Source organism: Crinia signifera, chromosome 1, assembly GCF_055691185.1.
Source record: "Crinia signifera chromosome 1, ASM5569118v1, whole genome shotgun sequence".
NCBI classification, from domain to species: domain Eukaryota; kingdom Metazoa; phylum Chordata; class Amphibia; order Anura; family Myobatrachidae; genus Crinia; species Crinia signifera.
In genome coordinates, this window is record NC_139217.1 from 301,441,595 (window position 1) to 301,461,820 (window position 20,226).

At 40.3% G+C, this 20,226-nt stretch overlaps 2 protein-coding genes across 5 annotated transcripts in view; both read left to right on the forward strand.

Annotated features, from left to right (window-relative positions):
• Nucleotides 1-20,226, forward strand: part of LOC146077701 (zinc-regulated GTPase metalloprotein activator 1A-like) — a 63,336-nt gene that overhangs the window by 7,255 nt on the left and 35,855 nt on the right. For all 4 annotated transcript variants that reach the window (XM_083186059.1, XM_083186060.1, XM_083186057.1 and 1 more), the window contains 6 exons: nucleotides 3,047-3,166; nucleotides 5,010-5,096; nucleotides 7,380-7,476; nucleotides 8,496-8,587; nucleotides 11,602-11,661; nucleotides 14,382-14,419. In XM_083186059.1, the coding sequence (XP_083042185.1) occupies nucleotides 3,061-3,166; nucleotides 5,010-5,096; nucleotides 7,380-7,476; nucleotides 8,496-8,587; nucleotides 11,602-11,661; nucleotides 14,382-14,419 (480 nt within the window). In that variant the 5' untranslated portion in view covers nucleotides 3,047-3,060. The remainder of the gene's footprint in view (nucleotides 1-3,046; nucleotides 3,167-5,009; nucleotides 5,097-7,379; nucleotides 7,477-8,495; nucleotides 8,588-11,601; nucleotides 11,662-14,381; nucleotides 14,420-20,226) is intronic.
• LOC146077655 (putative G-protein coupled receptor 21) overlaps nucleotides 1-20,226 on the forward strand; it is a 106,494-nt gene that overhangs the window by 6,494 nt on the left and 79,774 nt on the right. The gene's annotated exons all lie outside the window — the stretch shown is intronic.

The following is a 20,226-nucleotide window of genomic DNA, read 5'->3' on the forward strand; positions in this document are numbered from 1 at the left end:
AATTTAAAGTACAATGTGTCACGGGAAAACAATCTCAAAATCACTAGGATAAGTAAAAGCAAAAAAAAGTTATCCCCACTTAAGTGATACATGTCAGATTTGAAAAAAAGGCCTCTGTCAGGAAGGCAAAAACATGCTGCGTCGGGAAGGGGTTAAAGTGTCTGGTGCCCTGTCAGAGGTGTATTTAATTATACACCAATTGTATTCAGTGTATTTTGGTGCCACCTATTGGTGGTTAATTATCTTGCACTGGGTTTATCAGACATGGCTCCAAAAACTGCATTTAATATTTTCCTTTTGTTATAACTCAGGTAGGTGTATCCTATGTATTCTATGGAAGGGTTTGAGTGGTCCCTTACTGCCCTCAGATTAATTTGCATCTGGTTGATTTGCACCTAATGGAGAACCACTACCTGCTTCACCCTGGGTGTTGTATTTTTACAAACACCTGGGTGGTCTTGGTAGCGCACAATTACACTAACATCACATCATTATCAATACAGGCTAACAAACATTTCAATTGGTATCACAAAACCGTCGCAAGTGTTTTGCTGACTAGTTCAGCTTTATCAAGGCCTTATTACCATTTTTTAAATTGGATCCAAGTGTGATTTAAAAACACTTTACTTCTCTCTTTGAGCACATTTGTGTGTATATGTTTGTATGTCAATGTTTTTAACTTCTACTTTTTCGCTGCAATCAGACTTCCCACACAGCAAATCTGGGAATATTAATAATAAAATAATTAAAGTTATATTTTATGACTCAATTCTTTCTAGTGCGTTCCCCACAAAGCAGTCCCCTTATTTCTCTTGTTCTAAAAATAGGGAAGAGGAACTGCATGGGTTTTCAAATATGGCGGGTACTAGAATGAACACTATATATACACACATATACATATATATGGGTATTTGCATTCCTTGTTAATGCCCTCAATACACATATTTGAAAGTCCTCAGAGTGCCGCAGCTTTTTTGTTCCTTGGAAAGTTACCAAATTATTCTGGAGGGCACCGGGGCGAGCCACAGTTCATATGGCCAATTTTGGTCCAATTAAGGGCACTCACCAAATTTTAAATAAGTGTAAGAATTTATTACCATTTCATCTGTTCAGTCACAGAAAACAATTCTGGGGTCGACGTTTCGGCCACGTATGGCTTTTTTCAAGACCGCACAGCAATTGACAACCGTTCAGCTCCAGAGACCAGGGTACCCTGGTCAGAGCAGGTTTGGCAGTGTGAAAGCAGCATAAAACAGTGAAGCCAATGCAACTGCATACAGGATTGTCTGAGAAATGCCCTGAAATCAATCACAAAACACTTTTACTTTTGTTGCTTCTCCCCAGAATGGCCCTGAAACATACCCTGACTCTCACTCACTTTGCAACTAAATACTCTCTGGGACCACCATCACATGACCATCAAGACACTTTGCAGTGCAACTAAAGCAGCCCATACACGCTGCTCTGTGGGCGTGCTGTACTAGCACGGATCACATTGCATTGTATTGCATGTGCATCCGTTGTGCATGCAATGCAATGCAATGTGATGAAACCTAAGTACAAAAAGTATGTGCAAGCATATACTATTTGTACTTAGGTTTCATCAAATTGCATCGCATTGCATGCACAACGGATGCACATGCAATGCAATGCAATGTGATCCGTGCTAGTACAGCACGGAAAGCACGCCCTCATAGCAGCGTGTATGGGCTGCTTTAGATCAGGTGTTCAGGTTACTGATAAATACTCACAAACAAAACATTGGGTTACCCTCAGTGGCGGCTCCTGCCTTAAAGGTGCGTACACACGGGCGATTTTGGACAAAATCGCGGGAAATATGGTCGCTGAGTGACTATATTGCCCGCAATGGGAGTGTGCACCGGCGATATATCGCTGGGTGCGCGCTCCCGTTTTTGCCCCTGTGGTGATCGCTGGTCGCAGGAACATGCTCCTGCGACCAACTGATTACCACTGCCGGGCTCTCCCCGGCAGTTTCTATATCATCAGCGACCATCTCTGGTCGCTGATGTAAAGTAGAAACTGAGCAATATATTGCTCAGCCATATATTGCTCAGCAATATATGGCTGAGCAATATATCTCCCCCGTGTGTACACAGCATTAGACTTAAGGGGGGCTGCAATTTCCTGAGTACTGCTCGTTGCAAACAGTCATTAATTATTTGCAGGTTATTAGTTTGATTTGCGCTGTACTAGTGTTTGTATGCATTTACTCTAAATAAATGATGTACTCATATGCACACAAACACAGTTACAGAGCAAAATACACCCTTTTTAATAACTTTAATATTAATAAAGATCTACACACAAATATTATTAAAATAAAATAATCTTCCATGCACCTCTCTGGTGCAATGCATACCTTCTTTCAGCTGCATCACCCTGAGTGACTCACTGAAGTCTGGGCATGCTCACTGCAGAGGAACTGCTTTTGGGCTGCACAAGCAGCAGCCCATAGAAGCACTGTAGCTCTGGCAATTTGCCCAGAATGGCTTCCTGTTGGAAGCTATTGCTGTCATCGCTCCATGTACCGGCAGACCAAGAGGGGGAGGAGTTTCCAGCTTTGTGTATGATGAGCAGTAGCAGCTTCCAATAGGAATATATTACATGCTGCCCACAGGGTTGGGCTGTTGCTGTGTCTGCCCTGCTGCTTCATGGAGCCTGGTGAGAGGAGGTTACCAGCGTGTCAGAGACTCAGACAGTCAGAAACAGAGCTCCGGAGGTAGGGGAGGGTGTCCGCATGGGGAAGCACCTGAGTTCTGCTGCTGTCTGTCTGTGTCTCTGGTGTTGTGATTTTAACTGGAGGGGCTGCAGTCCTGCAGCCCTATAGCAGGAGCCGCCACTGGTTAACCTACATCTCTGAATCAGTCCTCAATTCCATCTGTTTAGTTGTGCAAGCACTGACCAATGAACTGTGTGCCTAATATATTTTGTCAGGATTTTCACTAGTCAGTTGAAGTACATACAGTTGCTGGTGGGGCTCTCTGTAATCCAAAATATCCACAACCATAATTCTTTTTGCATGCAGTACCTGCTGCTTTGATGGAGGAAGATGAAGATTGTCCAGAACTTGTTCCTATTATAGATTTCCAAAAAGATGATCAACCACAGACCAAGATTCCAGTCACTATCATAACAGGTTATTTGGGTAAGCAGAACACAACCTATGATAAAGCTTAATACTTTGCATTAATAGCTATCTGTAATGAAGGATGGATTTTTTTTTTTACATGAAAATGTACCATTGAAATTACCAGTTGCACTGGTAGGATTATCCATTAGCATTATAGGGTAATTCTGTGTTTTTTGTTGTTGTTGTTGCAATATTAAATTGGTTTAATTTTAACAAAATAATATTTGCATATATTTCCAGTTTATTTTCTTAATTAGAAGTTATTGCAGTGCACCAGACAAACCTGTCACATAATGCCTCAGAACTTACCATATGAGATTCTAATAATTCTGCTGTGTTTGTATAGAACTCAGCATATCATGCTATCGCTTCTAATTTTAAGTACATTTTGGGGTTTATTCCAATGGGGGAAATAGCAGCGGGTGCCAACTCAATGCTGTCTTTCCCAACAGCATTGAACAGGCATCTCGACAGAACGGACCCGACATTAAAAGCAGTCGGGCCCGTTTTGCCGAGAACGGCCATGGATTGTCGAGATCACGGCTGTATCTCGACGATCCATGACCGTTTTTCACGGCCACACCCCCTTTTCAGAGTTTGGCAGGCGGGACCATTGAATCCAGTCTGCCGAATATCAGTCGAGTGGGACGAGAACGGGCCAGGGTCAAGACGGTCGGGATGTCCTGACAGTCGTGACCCGTGATTGAATACCTCCCTAAGGGGGTTATTCTAGTCCATTCTTTCTGACAAAATCCTTCCTAAGGTGCTTACACACGGGGGCGATTTAGTGCAAAATCGCGGGAAATATGGTCGCTGAGCGACCATATTGCCCGCAATGGGAGTGTGCACCGGTGATATATCGCCGGGTGCGCGCTCCCGTTTTTGCCCCTGTGGTGATCGCTGGTCGCAGGAACATGCTTCTGCGACCAGCTGATTACCACTGCCGGACTCCCCCCGGCAGTTTCTTTTTCATCAGCGACCATCTCTGGTCGCTGATGTGAAGTAGAAACTGAGCAATATATTGCTCAGCCATATATGGCTCAGCCATATATGGCTGAGCAATATATCTCCCCCGTGTGTACACAGCATTAGATGGACAAAACCATGTGCACTGCGGGTGGGGCAGATGTAACTTGTGCAGAGAGAATTTAGATTTGGGTGGGGTTTTTCTTCAAAGTGAGATCTATATTGAAGTGTAAAATCATGCAGTCAGTATTTTCCCTGCACAGAAACAAAATAACTCACCCAAATCTAATTCTCTCTGCACATGTTACATCTGCCCCCCTGCAGTGCACATGGTTTTGTCCATCTAAGAAGGATTTTGTCAGAAAGAATGAACTAGAATAAACCCCTAAGTCTTTTAGCATTTAAAATTTTCGACACCTTGTGCTGAAGTGTGTATTCTACAGTGTTATTTTGTGAGCATAGATCATTAAGGGCAGATTTCAGTTCAAACATGGTCATGATGGGGGTGCGAGGAAAGAACTATTTTGCAGGCAGTTATGTTTTGGAACATAACGTTGTGTCCATTGCATAGAACTGAATTTTTTTCACTTGTAAATAGTAATTTAAATGCAACTTCCTGTAACCTTTTTCACACTAGTAATTTAGTTTTATGTGGTACAATACTGCCATTTTGTGGAGCCACCAGATATAACTGTTCTAGGATGACTCATTCTAACCATGGGCTGCACTTTGGTCACCACTAGAGGGCCACATTTGACTTATTTGGAAAGTGGCCTTTGATTAAAAAATTGTAATAAACTAATTTTATAACATTTCCAAAATTGTGCTCGCTTATGACATCTCTGGTTAAATATCCAAGTTGTGACCTGTTTTTTTTTTTTTTATCAATTAGGTGCTGGAAAGACAACTCTCTTGAATTATATTTTAACTGAACAGCACAGCAAGAGAATCGCAGTCATTGTTAATGAGTTTGGAGAAGGTAATATGTCATTGTGCAATTAATATGCTGGAATGACTTAAGCTGTGTACACACGGGGGCGATAGGGGCTGAAATCGCTGGAAATATGGTCGCAGGCGACCATATTGGCAGCGATTGGAGTCTGCACCGGCGATAAATTGCCGGGTGCACGCTCCCGTTTTTAGCCCCCTTATGATCGCTGGTTGCAGGAGCTTGCTCCTGCGAACAGCTGATTACCTCTGCTGCTCCCCCGGCAGAGGTTCCCTTTCATCAGCGACCATCTCTGGTCACTGATGAAAAGGAGAAACTGAGCAATATATTGCTAAGCAATATATCTCCCCCGTGTGTATGGAACTTTAAGACTAATATACTGCTTCTGTAATAAGTTGCTTAATTGTGTGTCTGAAGCAATAAAAAACAATATTTTCTTTAGCGTGAATGGCTGATTTTGTTGGCTATAGGGTTTCTGTGGCATTAAAACAATGGCAAACCATTGTGAATTGATTTCATAAAGGCTCTGGCTTTGTTCCCTACAGCTAATCATTCTTGCATCTGGGAACATAGAGTTCTCCAATTGATCCTGGCAAACTGGATCGTGATGATACTATGATAATAAAAGGTACAAAGAAAAAACATATAATGCGCTGGAAACAATATATATCTGAATAAATGCAAATATTTAATAAAAACTTAATTAAATACACATATAGTATATAACACTGGCCAGTGATAAAAAAAACACAATTCCATAAAAACACAATTAGTTGCAGACAAAATCCAGTGTGGTGGATTCAACACAAGTTGGGTATAGCTGTTCTTTTTGTCCCATATATAGGTGGGGAGGGTTAGTGGCTCCCTTATATTTTAGATTTTGCCTGGCCAAACACAATAAAAATGTAGAGAAAAAAAATATAAAAATATATTTAGTACCCCTCTCTTAGCTCACTATCTGAAGAAGCCGCCGAACCCCTAAGGAGGCGGGGAAACGCGTCATACCGCTAATTCTGACTGAGCAACCTCATCTCCAGAGTGCCAGAGAAATAGAGCCCTGTTACCTGCAGCAAATCTCCTGGGTTTGGTAACCACACCACTTTCAATCTAACCCGGAGCCCGGGCTTCCAGGAACTTTAAAAAGACTGCTGCAACACAGCCCATTAAACTGCACCGGTGCATATACAGCAGGTACAGAGAGATTTCTCCCTTTGGATTTTTATATTTTATTTTTATTTTTTCTCTCTTCCCCTCTCTTCATCTATAACCTAAGAGAGGGGTACTAAATATATTTTTATTCATTTTTATATATTTTTTTCTCTACATTTTTATTGTGTTTGGCCAGGCAAAATCTAAAATATAAGGGAGCCACTAACCCTCCCCACCTATATATGGGACAAAAAGAACAGCTATACCCAACTTGTGTTGAATCCACCACACTGGATTTTGTCTGCAACTAATTGTGTTTTTATGGAATTGTGTTTTTTTTATCACTGGCCATACTATATGTGTATTTAATTAATGTTTTATTAAATATTTGCATTAATTCAGATATATATTGTTTCCAGCGCGTTATATGTTTTTTCTTTGTACCTTTTACTATCGGGAAATTGGCATTTCCTATAACCACGCTGCAGGAACCTACTGTGTGTGTTACTCCCATATACTTTATAAAGAATTTGGCACACGGTAGTGTATATGGTCTACACCCTAATAGTTAAAATAAGGACATAGTACGGTTCGAGGTCTAGTGCCAATATATTTTTCTTGTTTTTGTGTCTTCAATACTATGATAATACAATCAGAAATAAGGGTTTAAAAAGTCTAGAGCATTTACATTGGATGATATAGGAACCAGAAACAATAAAGACCATAAATATATTTAGCTTTGCATTAAAAACAAAGAGCATTGAGATACTAGAAAGTATGTTTTAGCGATTTGGAGTCAATAGGTGCGATCATTTTTCATCCTACACAATAAGAATACATAGGAGATAGCCTTTTTAGGTGTACTACATAGGATTACACTGGGTGAAATAGGCAATGCCTTAAACTGATGGCACACAATGGGAGAGAGAAAATTTTCAGTGATCTTTGCAACATCACAGCCACATACTTTTCGTTCTCCTCAGAGAACCAGACGAGGCAGCCATGTCAAACGCACTCCATTGGTTTCAATAAACAAATAAGAAATATGTGGAAATAAATATGTCTGTCTGTCTGTCGATCTAATTTAAAAAAAAAAAAATATCTCCCATTGCAATATTACTTGTACCGTGTTTCTCCAATGTATTTTTATTGAATACTTTACAGGAAGTGCTGTAGAAAAGTCATTGGCCATTAGTCATGCTGGAGAACTATACGAGGAGTGGTTGGAGCTAAGAAATGGATGCTTGTGCTGTTCGGTCAAGTAAGTAAAAATGTAATAGGGATACAGGTAGGTGAGCATCTGTCGTGCCTCTGACCTGGGCAGTGTGCTAGCAAATAAGGAGGCTAAGTATGCTGAGGAGAGGTGGAGGCGTGTACAGAGCATGGGGGCAAGGACGAAGGCAGAGTGGGCATGGACCTGTACCGTTGTAAGACGTTATAAACAACTAGTTACTACAGGAGTGCCCACATAGGTTGTTGCCACGTAATTAAGCGTAATGTAGCACTGCATAGAATTCGTAGCATGCCATGCTATTCGCACCAGCTTGTCTCCCATTGGCCGTGAATGGATAGTGGATGTGTACGTATCCACTATCCCTTGCTATGCTTGGCACAACATATATGGACACATCTCTACATAAAGTATGGCGCTTCAAATAAGAGGTGGACTGCAATATTTTTGACAAGATTATCTTTGTTAAGATCCTGAAAGTGTTAACATCTGTTCACACTCTTTACATTAATTAGTAAAAAGGGATTGAAATCTGTATAAAATCTAATTCCCATAAGGGAGTTTCTATCATAATTAACCTTGTCTCTGGTTTAGCTGCCAGATTAATACTGGCGATTGTCACATGAGATTATCAGCATCATGTTGTATTACATGTTACAGATATTACTCGCATTACAGGTCTGGAATGTAATATGCTCTGTTCTTCCAATTTACTGGGGGTAAATTTATTGTTAAGCCTGTATGAAGCTCCAGAGATATCCTAAATGTTAATAACAGACCAAAATAATCTCCAGAAAATGATAAAGCATCACCAGTGGGATTGTGGCCTAAATTTGTTGTTTACCCCAATGGGGTTGGATGTAGTGTCCAGAAGCATCAGTGTTGCTCTTTGCAACCTGCCAAGAAATTGTATGCCCCATGCTGCGTGAGGTTTATTATAATTCGCTCCTTACCTCAGATGTTGGAACTGTCCACTTTCTTAACTTTAGCTATTAAAGAAAATATGTTTTTGTTTATATGCTGCATGCACTTTTTTTTTTTTGCAACAGGGACAATGGATTGAAAGCTATAGAAAATCTAATGCAGAAGAAAGGGAAATTTGACTACATTTTACTGGAAACAACAGGTTTAGCAGATCCAGGTACCTTCAGCACAACATTGTATTTCTGCTTTAATGTAAACCATTGCAAAATGCTTGATGGATTCTGCACTGTACCTGTATGATCCTCTATAAGTTAATTAATGAATACGTAGTCTTCCCTTTGCCATTATTCTGTTAAAGTCATGTTAACTGTTTTCTATAATTTTTCTCCTTCATCGGCATCGAAAAATGCATATTTGGCAGTTTCATTACTATATCATTCCCAATGGGAAGTATGGGCCAGATGGTGCAGATGTATTAAGCCTGGAGAAGAGATAAAGTGGAGCTAAAGTTAAAGTAAATAAAGCACCAGCCAATGAACTGTGTTTGAGAATGACAGTTGGGAGTTGATTGGCTGGTGCTTTATCATGGGCGGGGGTAAAAATCCGAAATATTCTGAAAAAACAAGATCTCCGGACACGGGAGACTCTACCTGTATAAGAATTTGCAGACCATTAAAGGTGCGAGACACAAACTGAATTGGGAGGGGCAACATTTGTAATAATATTTATAATGTATGTAATAATGGGGCAAATGTATTAAGCCTGGAGAACAGATAAAGTGACAGTCAATCAACTCCCAACTGTCATTTTCAAACACAGTTCATTGGCTGGTGCTTTATGTCCTTTCACTTTCTCTCCACTTTATCTCTTCTCCAGGCTTAATACATCTGCCTTTATGTTAGGTATTAATTACAGCTTGTTACAGACATTGGGCAGATGTAATAAGCCTGGAGAAGAGAAAGCTAATGGTCCTGCATACACACTTGTACAATAATCTGGGTGCAACAATTGTATAAGTGTGTTTCTAGATTTACATGGATGTAACCAATTGTTCAGCCAGTGGGGGACTAGTATTCTCCATATCCTTCAGAGTGAACTGTATAAATGTGGGTACACTTTTGGGGACTAGTATGAGTTAAACAAGACATTGAATGGAGTTTAGATTCTTACCGGATGCTCTATGATTATAGAGAATTATTTCTTAATGTTTTGATTGTGGTGAGTTTGATGTAGAAACCCCAAGTCAATCAGTTCTGTATTGGCAGAATGTCGAGGCTCAAGGTTCTATTCTGCTGTTTATTATTCACATCATAAAATCATATTTATTATATTTGCTTACATGTTACACCCTGCTAAATAACAACCAGCTAGATATGTTAGGTTGAGTTATTTTGACATGCATAAGGTCAACATGAGAATGTCGACATGGTCAAATTGGTGACATGCAGTACATCAACAGTGACCAATTTAGATATTCATCATGAGCAGATGTAGGACATGTTGACTTGAAGGAATGTCAACATAACGTCTCTGATGGCCTAGCGGTTACTTAGCTGGGTTTGGCGGTAGTGGCATCTCCATCAGTGTCCTCAGGGTTCCGGCGGTCACACGATAAACAGATCTAGTGCTGACATCCCTAATCCTAATACCCAACTCTAAACTTCCCCCTATTATCTAAACCTAACGTCCTGGTGATCCATAAACCTGCCATGATCCTGAGAATGTCAACATTTCTGATTTCGACATTGTGAACATGTCAACACTCTAAGGACGGTTCAACCTGTTGAACCATTTCAATATTTTAGGGTTGTCATTAATGATAGCAATGTGACCAGATACCAGATGGGGAATGTTGCGTTTTATTGTATGCATAGTCAGCCGGTATAATAATGATATTTAGCACCTCCACAGCACCATTTAATTGATAGAAACTGCCCTAACTTAATTATACTTTTATGATATTTGTCCTGAAAGTACAAGAGCTGCTTGTAACCTTGTCACTATGAAGCAATTCTTATTGGCACCTGAGTTATTTCTCATTTATCAGCCTGACACACAGAGGATCCTAGCCAAATAATTGTCATGCTGAAGGAATTTAATTTAAAAGATAAGACATTGATTCAGCCCCTGTTACTTGCAAACCCCATTTCAGCCAAATCGGAAAACTATTAGTTTTTTTGGGACAGAAATCAATCGGTATCAGGAAACCATCAGGTTATGTGGTGATTACTATATCCTGCATGGGTAAGCACTGTAAGCGGCTGACAGGTATTACAATGTTGACTCAAAGTGATGCTTGGACAACCACATCTGATCCTGTCAGGAAGACAGCTCCAGACGCCTCAGCAGGCTCTGTTACCATTGCCTCTCATCTGTTTGGACAGGCCTGTCATGCACGTGTCTGTGGCGCTATTCAGGAAGTCCAATAGCTCTCTGTTGCCATTGTTTCCCTCCTGGTGATGTTGCTGCAAAGAGACATTCTAACGCCAGTTATTTAAAGATAAAAGGCAGAGTGTTATTATTTACAAGCGTCCCGAAGAGGCACCTGTCACTGAGATTTTGAGAGCTTACTTTATGAAATAATGTTTAAGAGACAGACATTGCACATCAGTTGAATGACAGTATGTTCCAATGGTACAATGCTATATGATTTACTTTAGGAACCCGCATTTCACGTCTAATGAGAAAGAGAGATAAAGTATATAATGTATGGCACACGTATTTACATATGGAAAAAGACAGCCTCTATGTGCAAATGGAAGCTAAATTAATTCAATGTCCAGCATATCGTCCATAACCATAGTGCAGATCCCCTAGTTAGCCGCCCTCAAGGACCGTATCTGAACGTATAGAGAGATGAAAAAAAAAAAAACACGGTGCACACAATGCTGATGTACCTTCAAGGCAATCCTTAGTTAAGGATTGATATAACTAGCATACAAACATATAGAACACACACAAACTGGCAGAGCTGATAAAACCAGCTTGGTGCAATGTGTGCTTATGACCTGCTGAGTTGATGTCACTACGTCTGCATCTATGTGGATCAGCTATGCCATATATTTTTGAGTTTTATTAATCCTTAGGTAAATGTTGACTTAAACGTACTTCACTTGTATGCCCCATTTTTTGCCTCTTTCTATTATGGTACATAACTGACTGCATAAAGAAAAGAAAGTTTTAAAATTCTTTAATGATAACGGTTTTGTTTTATGTTTTATATGCTGACAGGAGCCGTGGCTTCCATGTTTTGGGTTGACGCTGAGCTGGGAAGTGACATATATCTGGATGGTATGTAAATCATTTTGGGACTGTAATTCGGAACAAGTGATAATATAACTGTAAGCAGGGACAAATTGGGGAATTAAGATGGCTCTGAAAAAAGCGGCCTCACATGGGCGGATACAAATCAGCTGTAGGTGGAGCCAACATCCTAACTGCAGCCTATAACCAGGTACACAGTGGAGCTGGTATCCGGACTCATGATAGACAGTCATATCATATGATAGACAGTCATAAGTTCGACCACCATTGGTTGACAGCCAAAATGTCGACATGACCAAAAGGTTGAATTGAAAAAGGCTGACATGAGAAAAAAAAAAATTGAGCCGATATGTGCCAACAGGCGGTATTTCATGCCCTACCATCCACTATGGTGTGGAGGGAGAATATAATCGTGTGCCAAGCGCAGCCCGAAGCATGGCGTGTGCCCGAAGCATGGCGAGCGTAGCAAGACATGTGAGGGGGTGCAGTAAAATTAGACGGTGTCCATACCGTTCTATGTCGACATAGACACAAAAAAACATGAAAAACTCATGTCCACCTTTTGACCCTGTCGACATTTTGACCCAGTCGACCTTTTGACCCTGTCGTCCTTTTGACCCTGTCGTCCTTTTGACCCTGTCGTCCTTTTGACCCTGTCGTCCTTTTGACCCTGTCGTCCTTTTGACCCTGTCGACCTTATGACCGTAGACCTAGACATTGTAGATCTAAAATACCATAACCAGTGGAGCTACAGGCAATCTGGATGATTTTTTGTGGCTTTTTTCCTTAATAAGATGTGGCTCCCACATTGAGGATGCTGCAGATTGGGGGTCGTTTTGTAGCTTTGAGAGGAAAGAGAGCAGGAGGGAGGAACCTGTGTGGGGAGAGAAAGCATTACAGTGAAACCTGTGAGGCGAAAGGGGGTTTGGTGGTAACATATGGTGGTGTTTGGAGCTGTAAAGAGAGAGAGGGCAGGAGAGGGAATCTCTGTGTTTGTGATTTTTTTGGTGAAGGGGAGTAAGGTGAGTGGGAAAGGGAAACCTGTTCAAGGAGGTCGGGGGTACCACTGATGTGTGTGGGGGTGTGGGTGTGGTTTGGAGATGTGTGGTTACAACAGAAGATAGGGACATGCAGGGGGTGCAGCAGATGGGGGAATATGTGTGTGTGTATAACTGGAGAAGATGTGTTTTGTAGAGAGCAGCCTATTCTATTGGTTTCAGAAGCTCTCCTAAGCTGTGGTCAGTGATGCACTACTGGTGGCAGGCAATGTTCCCTCTAATTTTACGAAGGCTGTGTGCGGCAAAAGATTTTGGCTGTGCAACTTTGGAAGGAAATTAAAAATTTTGTGCGTCACTTATATATAACTGGAAAATGACGTTCAGCATTTGTGTTAACTTTACTTCAAAATGATATTAAACATTTAAACATTCAAAACACAGCACACAATGTAGTTAATGGGTGAAACACACATTGAGTCCACTGCAAAAAAGGGACCACTGCTGAATTTGTGCGCTCTGTTGTAATGTCTGTGCGCACGTTTGTCGAGTTGTGTGCGCGCGCACATGCGCACAGCTTAGAGGGAACACTGGTAGCAGGGCTGCATCCAGCATTTGGCCCCACAGCATAGATGGCCTCTCTGCAAATATCCCTGTGTCAGGAATGGGCAATCCGCCCTTGACCGTATGTTAAATTTCAGAGAAAATCACATTGACAGGTCAGAGGTGGCCTTTATTGGGACTGTGGCCTGTGATCCCATAGAATTAGAACTTTAAAAGCAAAACTATATGTTATATATATATATATATATATATATATATATATATATATATATATATATATATATATATATATATATAGTAACATATTCTCTTTTACTTTACATTTTCTATCATATGACTAGTGGTGTGTTTAATATACATTTGTACAAAATACAGGAAGTTAAAGAAACAATTTTAGAGCCTCATGCCCCCCTTGTGTGTCTTCCATCCTCATGCCACCCTTGTGTGTCTTACAGCCTCTCATCTCATGCCCACCCCCCTGTCTTACAACCTCATGCCCCCCTGTATAGCATCTCGTCCCATCCCAGAATCAGATCGTAGAGTCTACAGTCAGTGGTGTGTACATCAAAATTCGAATAATTTACAGTATGTGCCATTATCTGCTTGTTCATCACTGTATATGTTTGCCTATGTATGTCACTGCATACAGGCTTGTATGTGTTATACTGAGCTTACATAATCCAACTACAGGAAATCTCTGTATTACTAGTAACACCAGAATCTAGACATTGGCTTTTGCATGCAAATGCTGAAAATCTAGCTTTAATTTGTGCTATTTACAGCTGTAACCATTTAGCATACTCTTCTTTAGTGGAACTTGTTTTTAACCCTTTGAGTGCCAAGTGATTTTGTCAAAATTGGTGTGAAAATTGCCAAGCAAACATTTTTATTCATCATAATGTCCTGTAATGTTTACCTTAAACAGGAAATATAATGTTTTTTTTTTACACAGCATTTTTAATTTGAATTCATATAACAAATGTGGGCAATGCTGTTTTTTTTTTTTTTTTAGCCAATATTTAGCATATCTCTCAAAGAGCTGTTGGCACTCATATTTTGTGCATCTCTCACAGAGATGTTGGCACTCAAAGGGTTAATATGATTTTTTTTATTTCATTCTTAAACATCCTACAATAAATGTGAGTTTGAACTACTACATTGCTTTACAACGATTTATACTTTCCACAGGCATAGTATCATTGGTTGACGCCAAATATGCATTGCAAGTAAGTACTGTACCTAATTGTAAGTTTTACAATACACAATAATGCAATTATGGTAGATGAAAAAGTCTGCTGAGAAGAATCAGTGTAATAGTGGTACAGGTTGAGTATCCCTTATCCAAATTATTCTGAAAACCATACATTCCAGAAAGTGAAAACTGCTGTCCACTACTGGGGACATCTGTAACAGCACTACTGGGGACAACAGATCTAACTGGCACTAAATATGTGCAAGAAAATGATTGCTTGCCATTTAAATTCAGTATCTGAGATAGTACACAAACTCTGTTTCATGTTTTGAAACCTTGTTTTATGCACAAATAAAATATATTTGTGTGTATTTCATGTATTTGATGTGTTTTTACAACATAAATGCAAGATACCTAAAGATACCTCAAGATACATCATTGAAATATAAAAATATTCTGAAATATGGAATAATCCGTTATCCAATCCCTGTGGAGGAGCCGCTGCTCTGGTCCCGCTCGTGCATATGTAATGAGCGGGACAAGTGTGAAGTGAATATCTAATGAGCAGCTCCCCGCCCACTGCTGGCGAATGTGTAAAAAAATAAATAAAATATAGGCTGCACTGGAATTATATGCAACAGACGCTACAGAAATTTGGAATTAAAGGTTATATTCTTGATGCCATATTAGCTCTATACTCCCGCCCATCAGCCAAAGTATTCACCAATGGCTGCCAATCCACAAATTTTGACATAACCAACGGTACTAGGCAAGGCTGCCCCCTTTCCCCGTTAATATTTGTTCTTGCTGTAGAACCACTGGCAGAATTTATCCGAAACGACCCCTTAATATCAGGTCCATTACTAGGGGGGTTCCAGCACAAAGTATGTCTATTTGCTGACAACATTTTAGTATGTCTCACAAACCCAGAATCATCTCTCCCACGATTACACTCTGTCCTAGATCTTTACACACAAGTCTCCTACTACAAACTAAATACTAACAAAACAGAGGCCCTCCCACTACATATTTCGACTGAATCTATTCAATCCATGTAAGCCCATTACAAATATGCTTGGCAAAACAAATCTCTTAAATACCTCGGTGTACATCTTGCTAGAGACTCTGACCTAATACCCTGTAACTTTGACCCTCTACTCAGAGCCTTTGAGACTTTAACTACGGAATGGCTTTTGCGGGATGTTTCGTGGATGGGGCATGTAGCGGCGGCCAAGATGATTCTCCTTCCCAAACTCATGTATCTATTCAGAACCATCCCTCGCCCTTTTCCCAAATCAATCTGCAATAAGTTTAACCGTATTCTTTTATCTTATGTTTGGGGAAAGAAGAAAGCTAAAATCGCCAGATCCATTCTTACTGCTCCAAAAGATAAAGGGGGAATAGCTTACCCAGATCTAGAAAAATATCATGCGGCCTGCATTCTAAGGCAAACTAGAGATTGGGCTAATACGAAATTCCTTAAACCTTGGGTTAGTATGGAACGAAATGTCATATCTCCCTTTCAATTATTAGACTTGCTCTGGCTATCCCCTTCAGCTATCACATGTAAAGCAATTACCACCACTTTGTCCCTGTGGCACAAACTTTGTAAGACCCAACCAAATCTTTCAAGTCCTGCCCCATACTTATCCCTCCAATCTATTGCGTATATGATTCCAAATCTAGACCTGAGTTCGTGGAGGTCACAAGGTCTTATGTCTCTCCAAGACATTCAAGCACAGGACACCCTACTCTCGATCTCCCAACTCCAAGAACGCTTCCAACTCCCAAAACAAGACATTTATAAGTATCTCCAAATTAGAAGTTGGCTCTCTACATTCCACGATAAACCCCTAATCCCCAAGACCTACTTGAAACAAATCTCTCTTCTTATAAACGCTAAATTAAGCCGGGGAAACATCTCGAGATGGTATGGTCTTATTATAACAGAATCCATGAATCTAGTATTTCCCTCTCAGACCAATTGGGAGAGAGACCTTGGAGATGTTTTTGATACAGAAATCTGGTCAAGAATTTTCTCATCCTGTTTTAAAATCTCAAGATGTGTCTCCCACACAGAGATGTTTCTCAAACTCTTCCACAGAGTCTACCTTGCCCCCCGAACTCTTACATACAATCTGGCCCGAAGCCTCGCCCTACTGCTGGAGAGGATGCGGACAGATCGTGAGCATATTACATGATTTTGGAACTGTCCTCACATTCAAACACTCTGGACAGCAATTTCTGATCTAATATCGAAGGTACTGGGTTATCATGTTCCCTTGAGCCCCTTGATCGCATTATTTCACTATTCTCACCCGCATGTACTCGAGCTATATCCTTGGCCATATACTTATTGCCTCTAAGGCTGCTATAGCCCAGCACTGGAGAATGCCAACTATCCCCTCCATTCAAGGTATATAAGCCAAAATTCACAAGCACTTTATATGTGAACCAGCCCCCAGTCCATACAATCCCCCTTCACCTCTTACCAGAACTAAATGGGCTAAATGGTCTTTATACTAAACTGTCGACTCTACTCAGACTTCCTAAATACTTAACCCCTCAATTGACAGCTTACACTCCCCTTCTTTTTCCTCATAGTTATGTAGAAATTGTACCTTAGCAAATGATAACCCGAAAGACATCCCTCCTGATTGTGCTCATGATTTTATTGTTACCAGTTCGCTATTTGTATGATTTATAACAGCAGCATGTCTGAATTAATGAGATCTAGATATGATTATATCCTATAGTATAACATATCCTGTAACACTTTCCCCCTCCTTCCCCTTTTTATTTCTTCCCCCGTATTCTTTAACCAATGACTATGTAACTGTACCGGTTTTTGATCTGCGTTATATTATGGTTGTCATGTCAAACTTTTTGATACTTGCATAAAACCTCAATAAAAATGATTCATTAAAAATGTATTTATTCATGTGCTACAATCACATGAATAAAAATAGCATGTCCCTTCACAGAATAAAATTTCATATTTTTTTCACCTAAAAAAACAACAAAAACCTTTATTTTAAAAGATCACATTCCAGTTCACCTTAAAAAGATGTTGAATGCAAAACAGTGAATCATGGCGAAAATCATGCTGAAAGCAGTTCTTCATCCTAGCATTGAATACACTCTTGGCGAATCCCAGTGAAAACCCCATTAAAAAGATTCACCGCAATTAGTGAAAACAGCCCGATTAACCGAAAGAAAAAAAAATCGGTGAATCGGGAGCATTGAATACTGCCCTAAAGGTTAATGTATGTCTATAGGAGATCTTTTGAATGCCGTTTATCATAAACTGTAGAAAAGGCAGCAACATCTAAATATATAACAGCTAAGTGTTACACAAATCTATAGCGTGTCGTTTCCCAGTTGGTACCTTTGTGTCCATAGACCCAGCCATATCTAGTGTAAGACTGGGTACACACTAGGGTGACAGGCAATAGAGCTGATTGTCGGGACTATTTCCCTTTGCCCTGCACCATACACTAAGCTATGCAATAACCCACAGAATTACATCTTGTTCCGTCTTCCATTGCTTCGCACCAGGTCACACATGATATCTTTAGGTTGGCCTTGCAGCAAGGCCTACAGGAAAATGTTGCTTGCGACCCACAGGAGCACTCAATCATGGGTACATATGAGACCATCAGATGATTTGTCCTGCCAATATAGTCTAAAGGGTAAATTTACTTAAGCTTCTAAAAACAAGAGGTGATGTTGCCCATAGCAACCAATCAGATACTGTCTATCATTTCTCTTTTGCATACTAGAAAATAAAAGACAGAATATGATTGGTTGCGATGGACAACATCACCTCTTTTGATTTTTAGAAGCTTTCATAAATTTGCTCCTAAGTGTGTATGGTATGGATCATTTGGTTGACAGTCAATAGGTCAACCCCTATTGGTCAACATGTAAAGGTCAACAGGTCCCAAAGGGTCGACACAAGCAAAAGGTCGACATGGAAACGGTTGACAGTGTCAACATATGTCAACAGGGACACTGTATTAGTGTGCTTGCCGCGCTCGCCATGCTTCAGACATGGTGCCTAGCTGCAGTTGGCACACTATTCTATTCTCCCTCTATGCCCATTGGGATGGTACAGTAGAGCAAGTTGGTTTAAAAAATAAGTAAATCACGAAGCACTCATGTGGACCTTTTGCTTGTGTCAACATCTCACCATGCCGAGCTTTTTCAATTGTTGACCTTTTGCCTGCCAACCATTAGTAGTCAACCTAGAGACTGTCGACCTAATGACCACATACCAATTGTGTACCCAGCCTTAGTTTAAACTACAGCATCTAATATTCTGTTTGTATTTTGTCCAGGCAAAATGAGGTAATCAGAGTCAGTATTCTGTGTGGTATGACTACTTCAGCACAATCTCTCACAAAACATTTCACTTGCCCTCCGGATATGTAATGTTAATTGATAAAGTTACTTATTATTCTAACTGTATTACTAATCGGTTGTTTGAATGTTTATATGTTGTAGACTTTATTTATTAGCATTTGCTCGCTCTCTCTTGCATCCATCCTCCCATTCTGTTTCTTTTTGCTTTTACCCAATTTTATGCACAGTGGTGTATTTCTTGACATTTCTGAGTCATATGGCTGTTGGTAAATAATGCCAAAAAGTAAAAACAATATAAGTAACAGATAAGTCTTAAAAATGGAACATCTTTGTCAGGCCCTCCAAACCTTTCAGATTCTGTAACCATCCATCAGCACTAAATTGGAATTCTGTCATCGTAGCGGAACTCCTGAGAGCTGGGCTGTTGCAGAGAGGAGTAACTTTTCACTTTCCGGCAGTACATTCGCTAGCCTGTTCAATTTCTTTGCCTGCAAGCCTTGACCTCAATCGCTGAATATCGCTGGGTTCCTTTCAAGCCAGTACAAGCAGTGACAGTAGAACAATAGGGAGCAATTTAAAGAGTGTCATGCCTGGCAGACCCGGTTCACCACAGGCCACTCCAAGAGACGTTGCTGTGTCACCACACTGCTAAATTGAAACTGAAGTGGTAATTGATATCATGGGCGATCACGCTAATGGGACTGTCACCTAGGGATCTGAAATATTTATTTTTTCATCATGGCCAAATGATTGGATGATATGACATGACAGACGCCTCCTCGCTGGGTCTGACATGTCCACTCTTAGCATTTTGTGTTTCTGCCACGGGTAAATGCCACACAGTCGTGTATTTTAGGGATGGTTTCTAGGTATAAAATGGCTTAGAAGAGAAATAAGAAAAGCGTCCCCTTATACAGACTATAAGTATTTTCATTTTACAGCATATTTGTAAGTACATTTACACTATACACTTGTACTTAATAGATACACACTTTGCTAAGATTATACTCACATGTTCACTAGTTCTGCCTCACTAACCTATTGTTCCCTTTATCCCCCTCTTTACCCCATCTGCTGATTTATATGCGTTGTTGTATTGCAAGCTGTGAAGAGGGCTAATGAAGCAGTAAAAAAGCGTGAGCCAGTCAGCTGCTACATATAATTTTATAGAACGCCCTTGATAAATGTTGCTGATTGGTTGCCATGGGTAACTCCTTCACTGGCTCACGTCTCTACTTTTTTCACTGCTTCGTAAATAGACCCCTTTGCCCGCTGCCCCACTTTCCAGAGTTTTCCCTATAAATTGAAATGGTTTCCAATCGGGGAAAAACCTGTGAATACAGTGCAGTGGAAATGTGGACAAGAAAGTGGAGACCTGACAAAATCATGGGTCAAAAATCCTGGGTATGAACCGGAAATGCTGTATTAGAATAGACTTGTCTTCAGCGTATTTGTCATATTATAAAATGTACACAT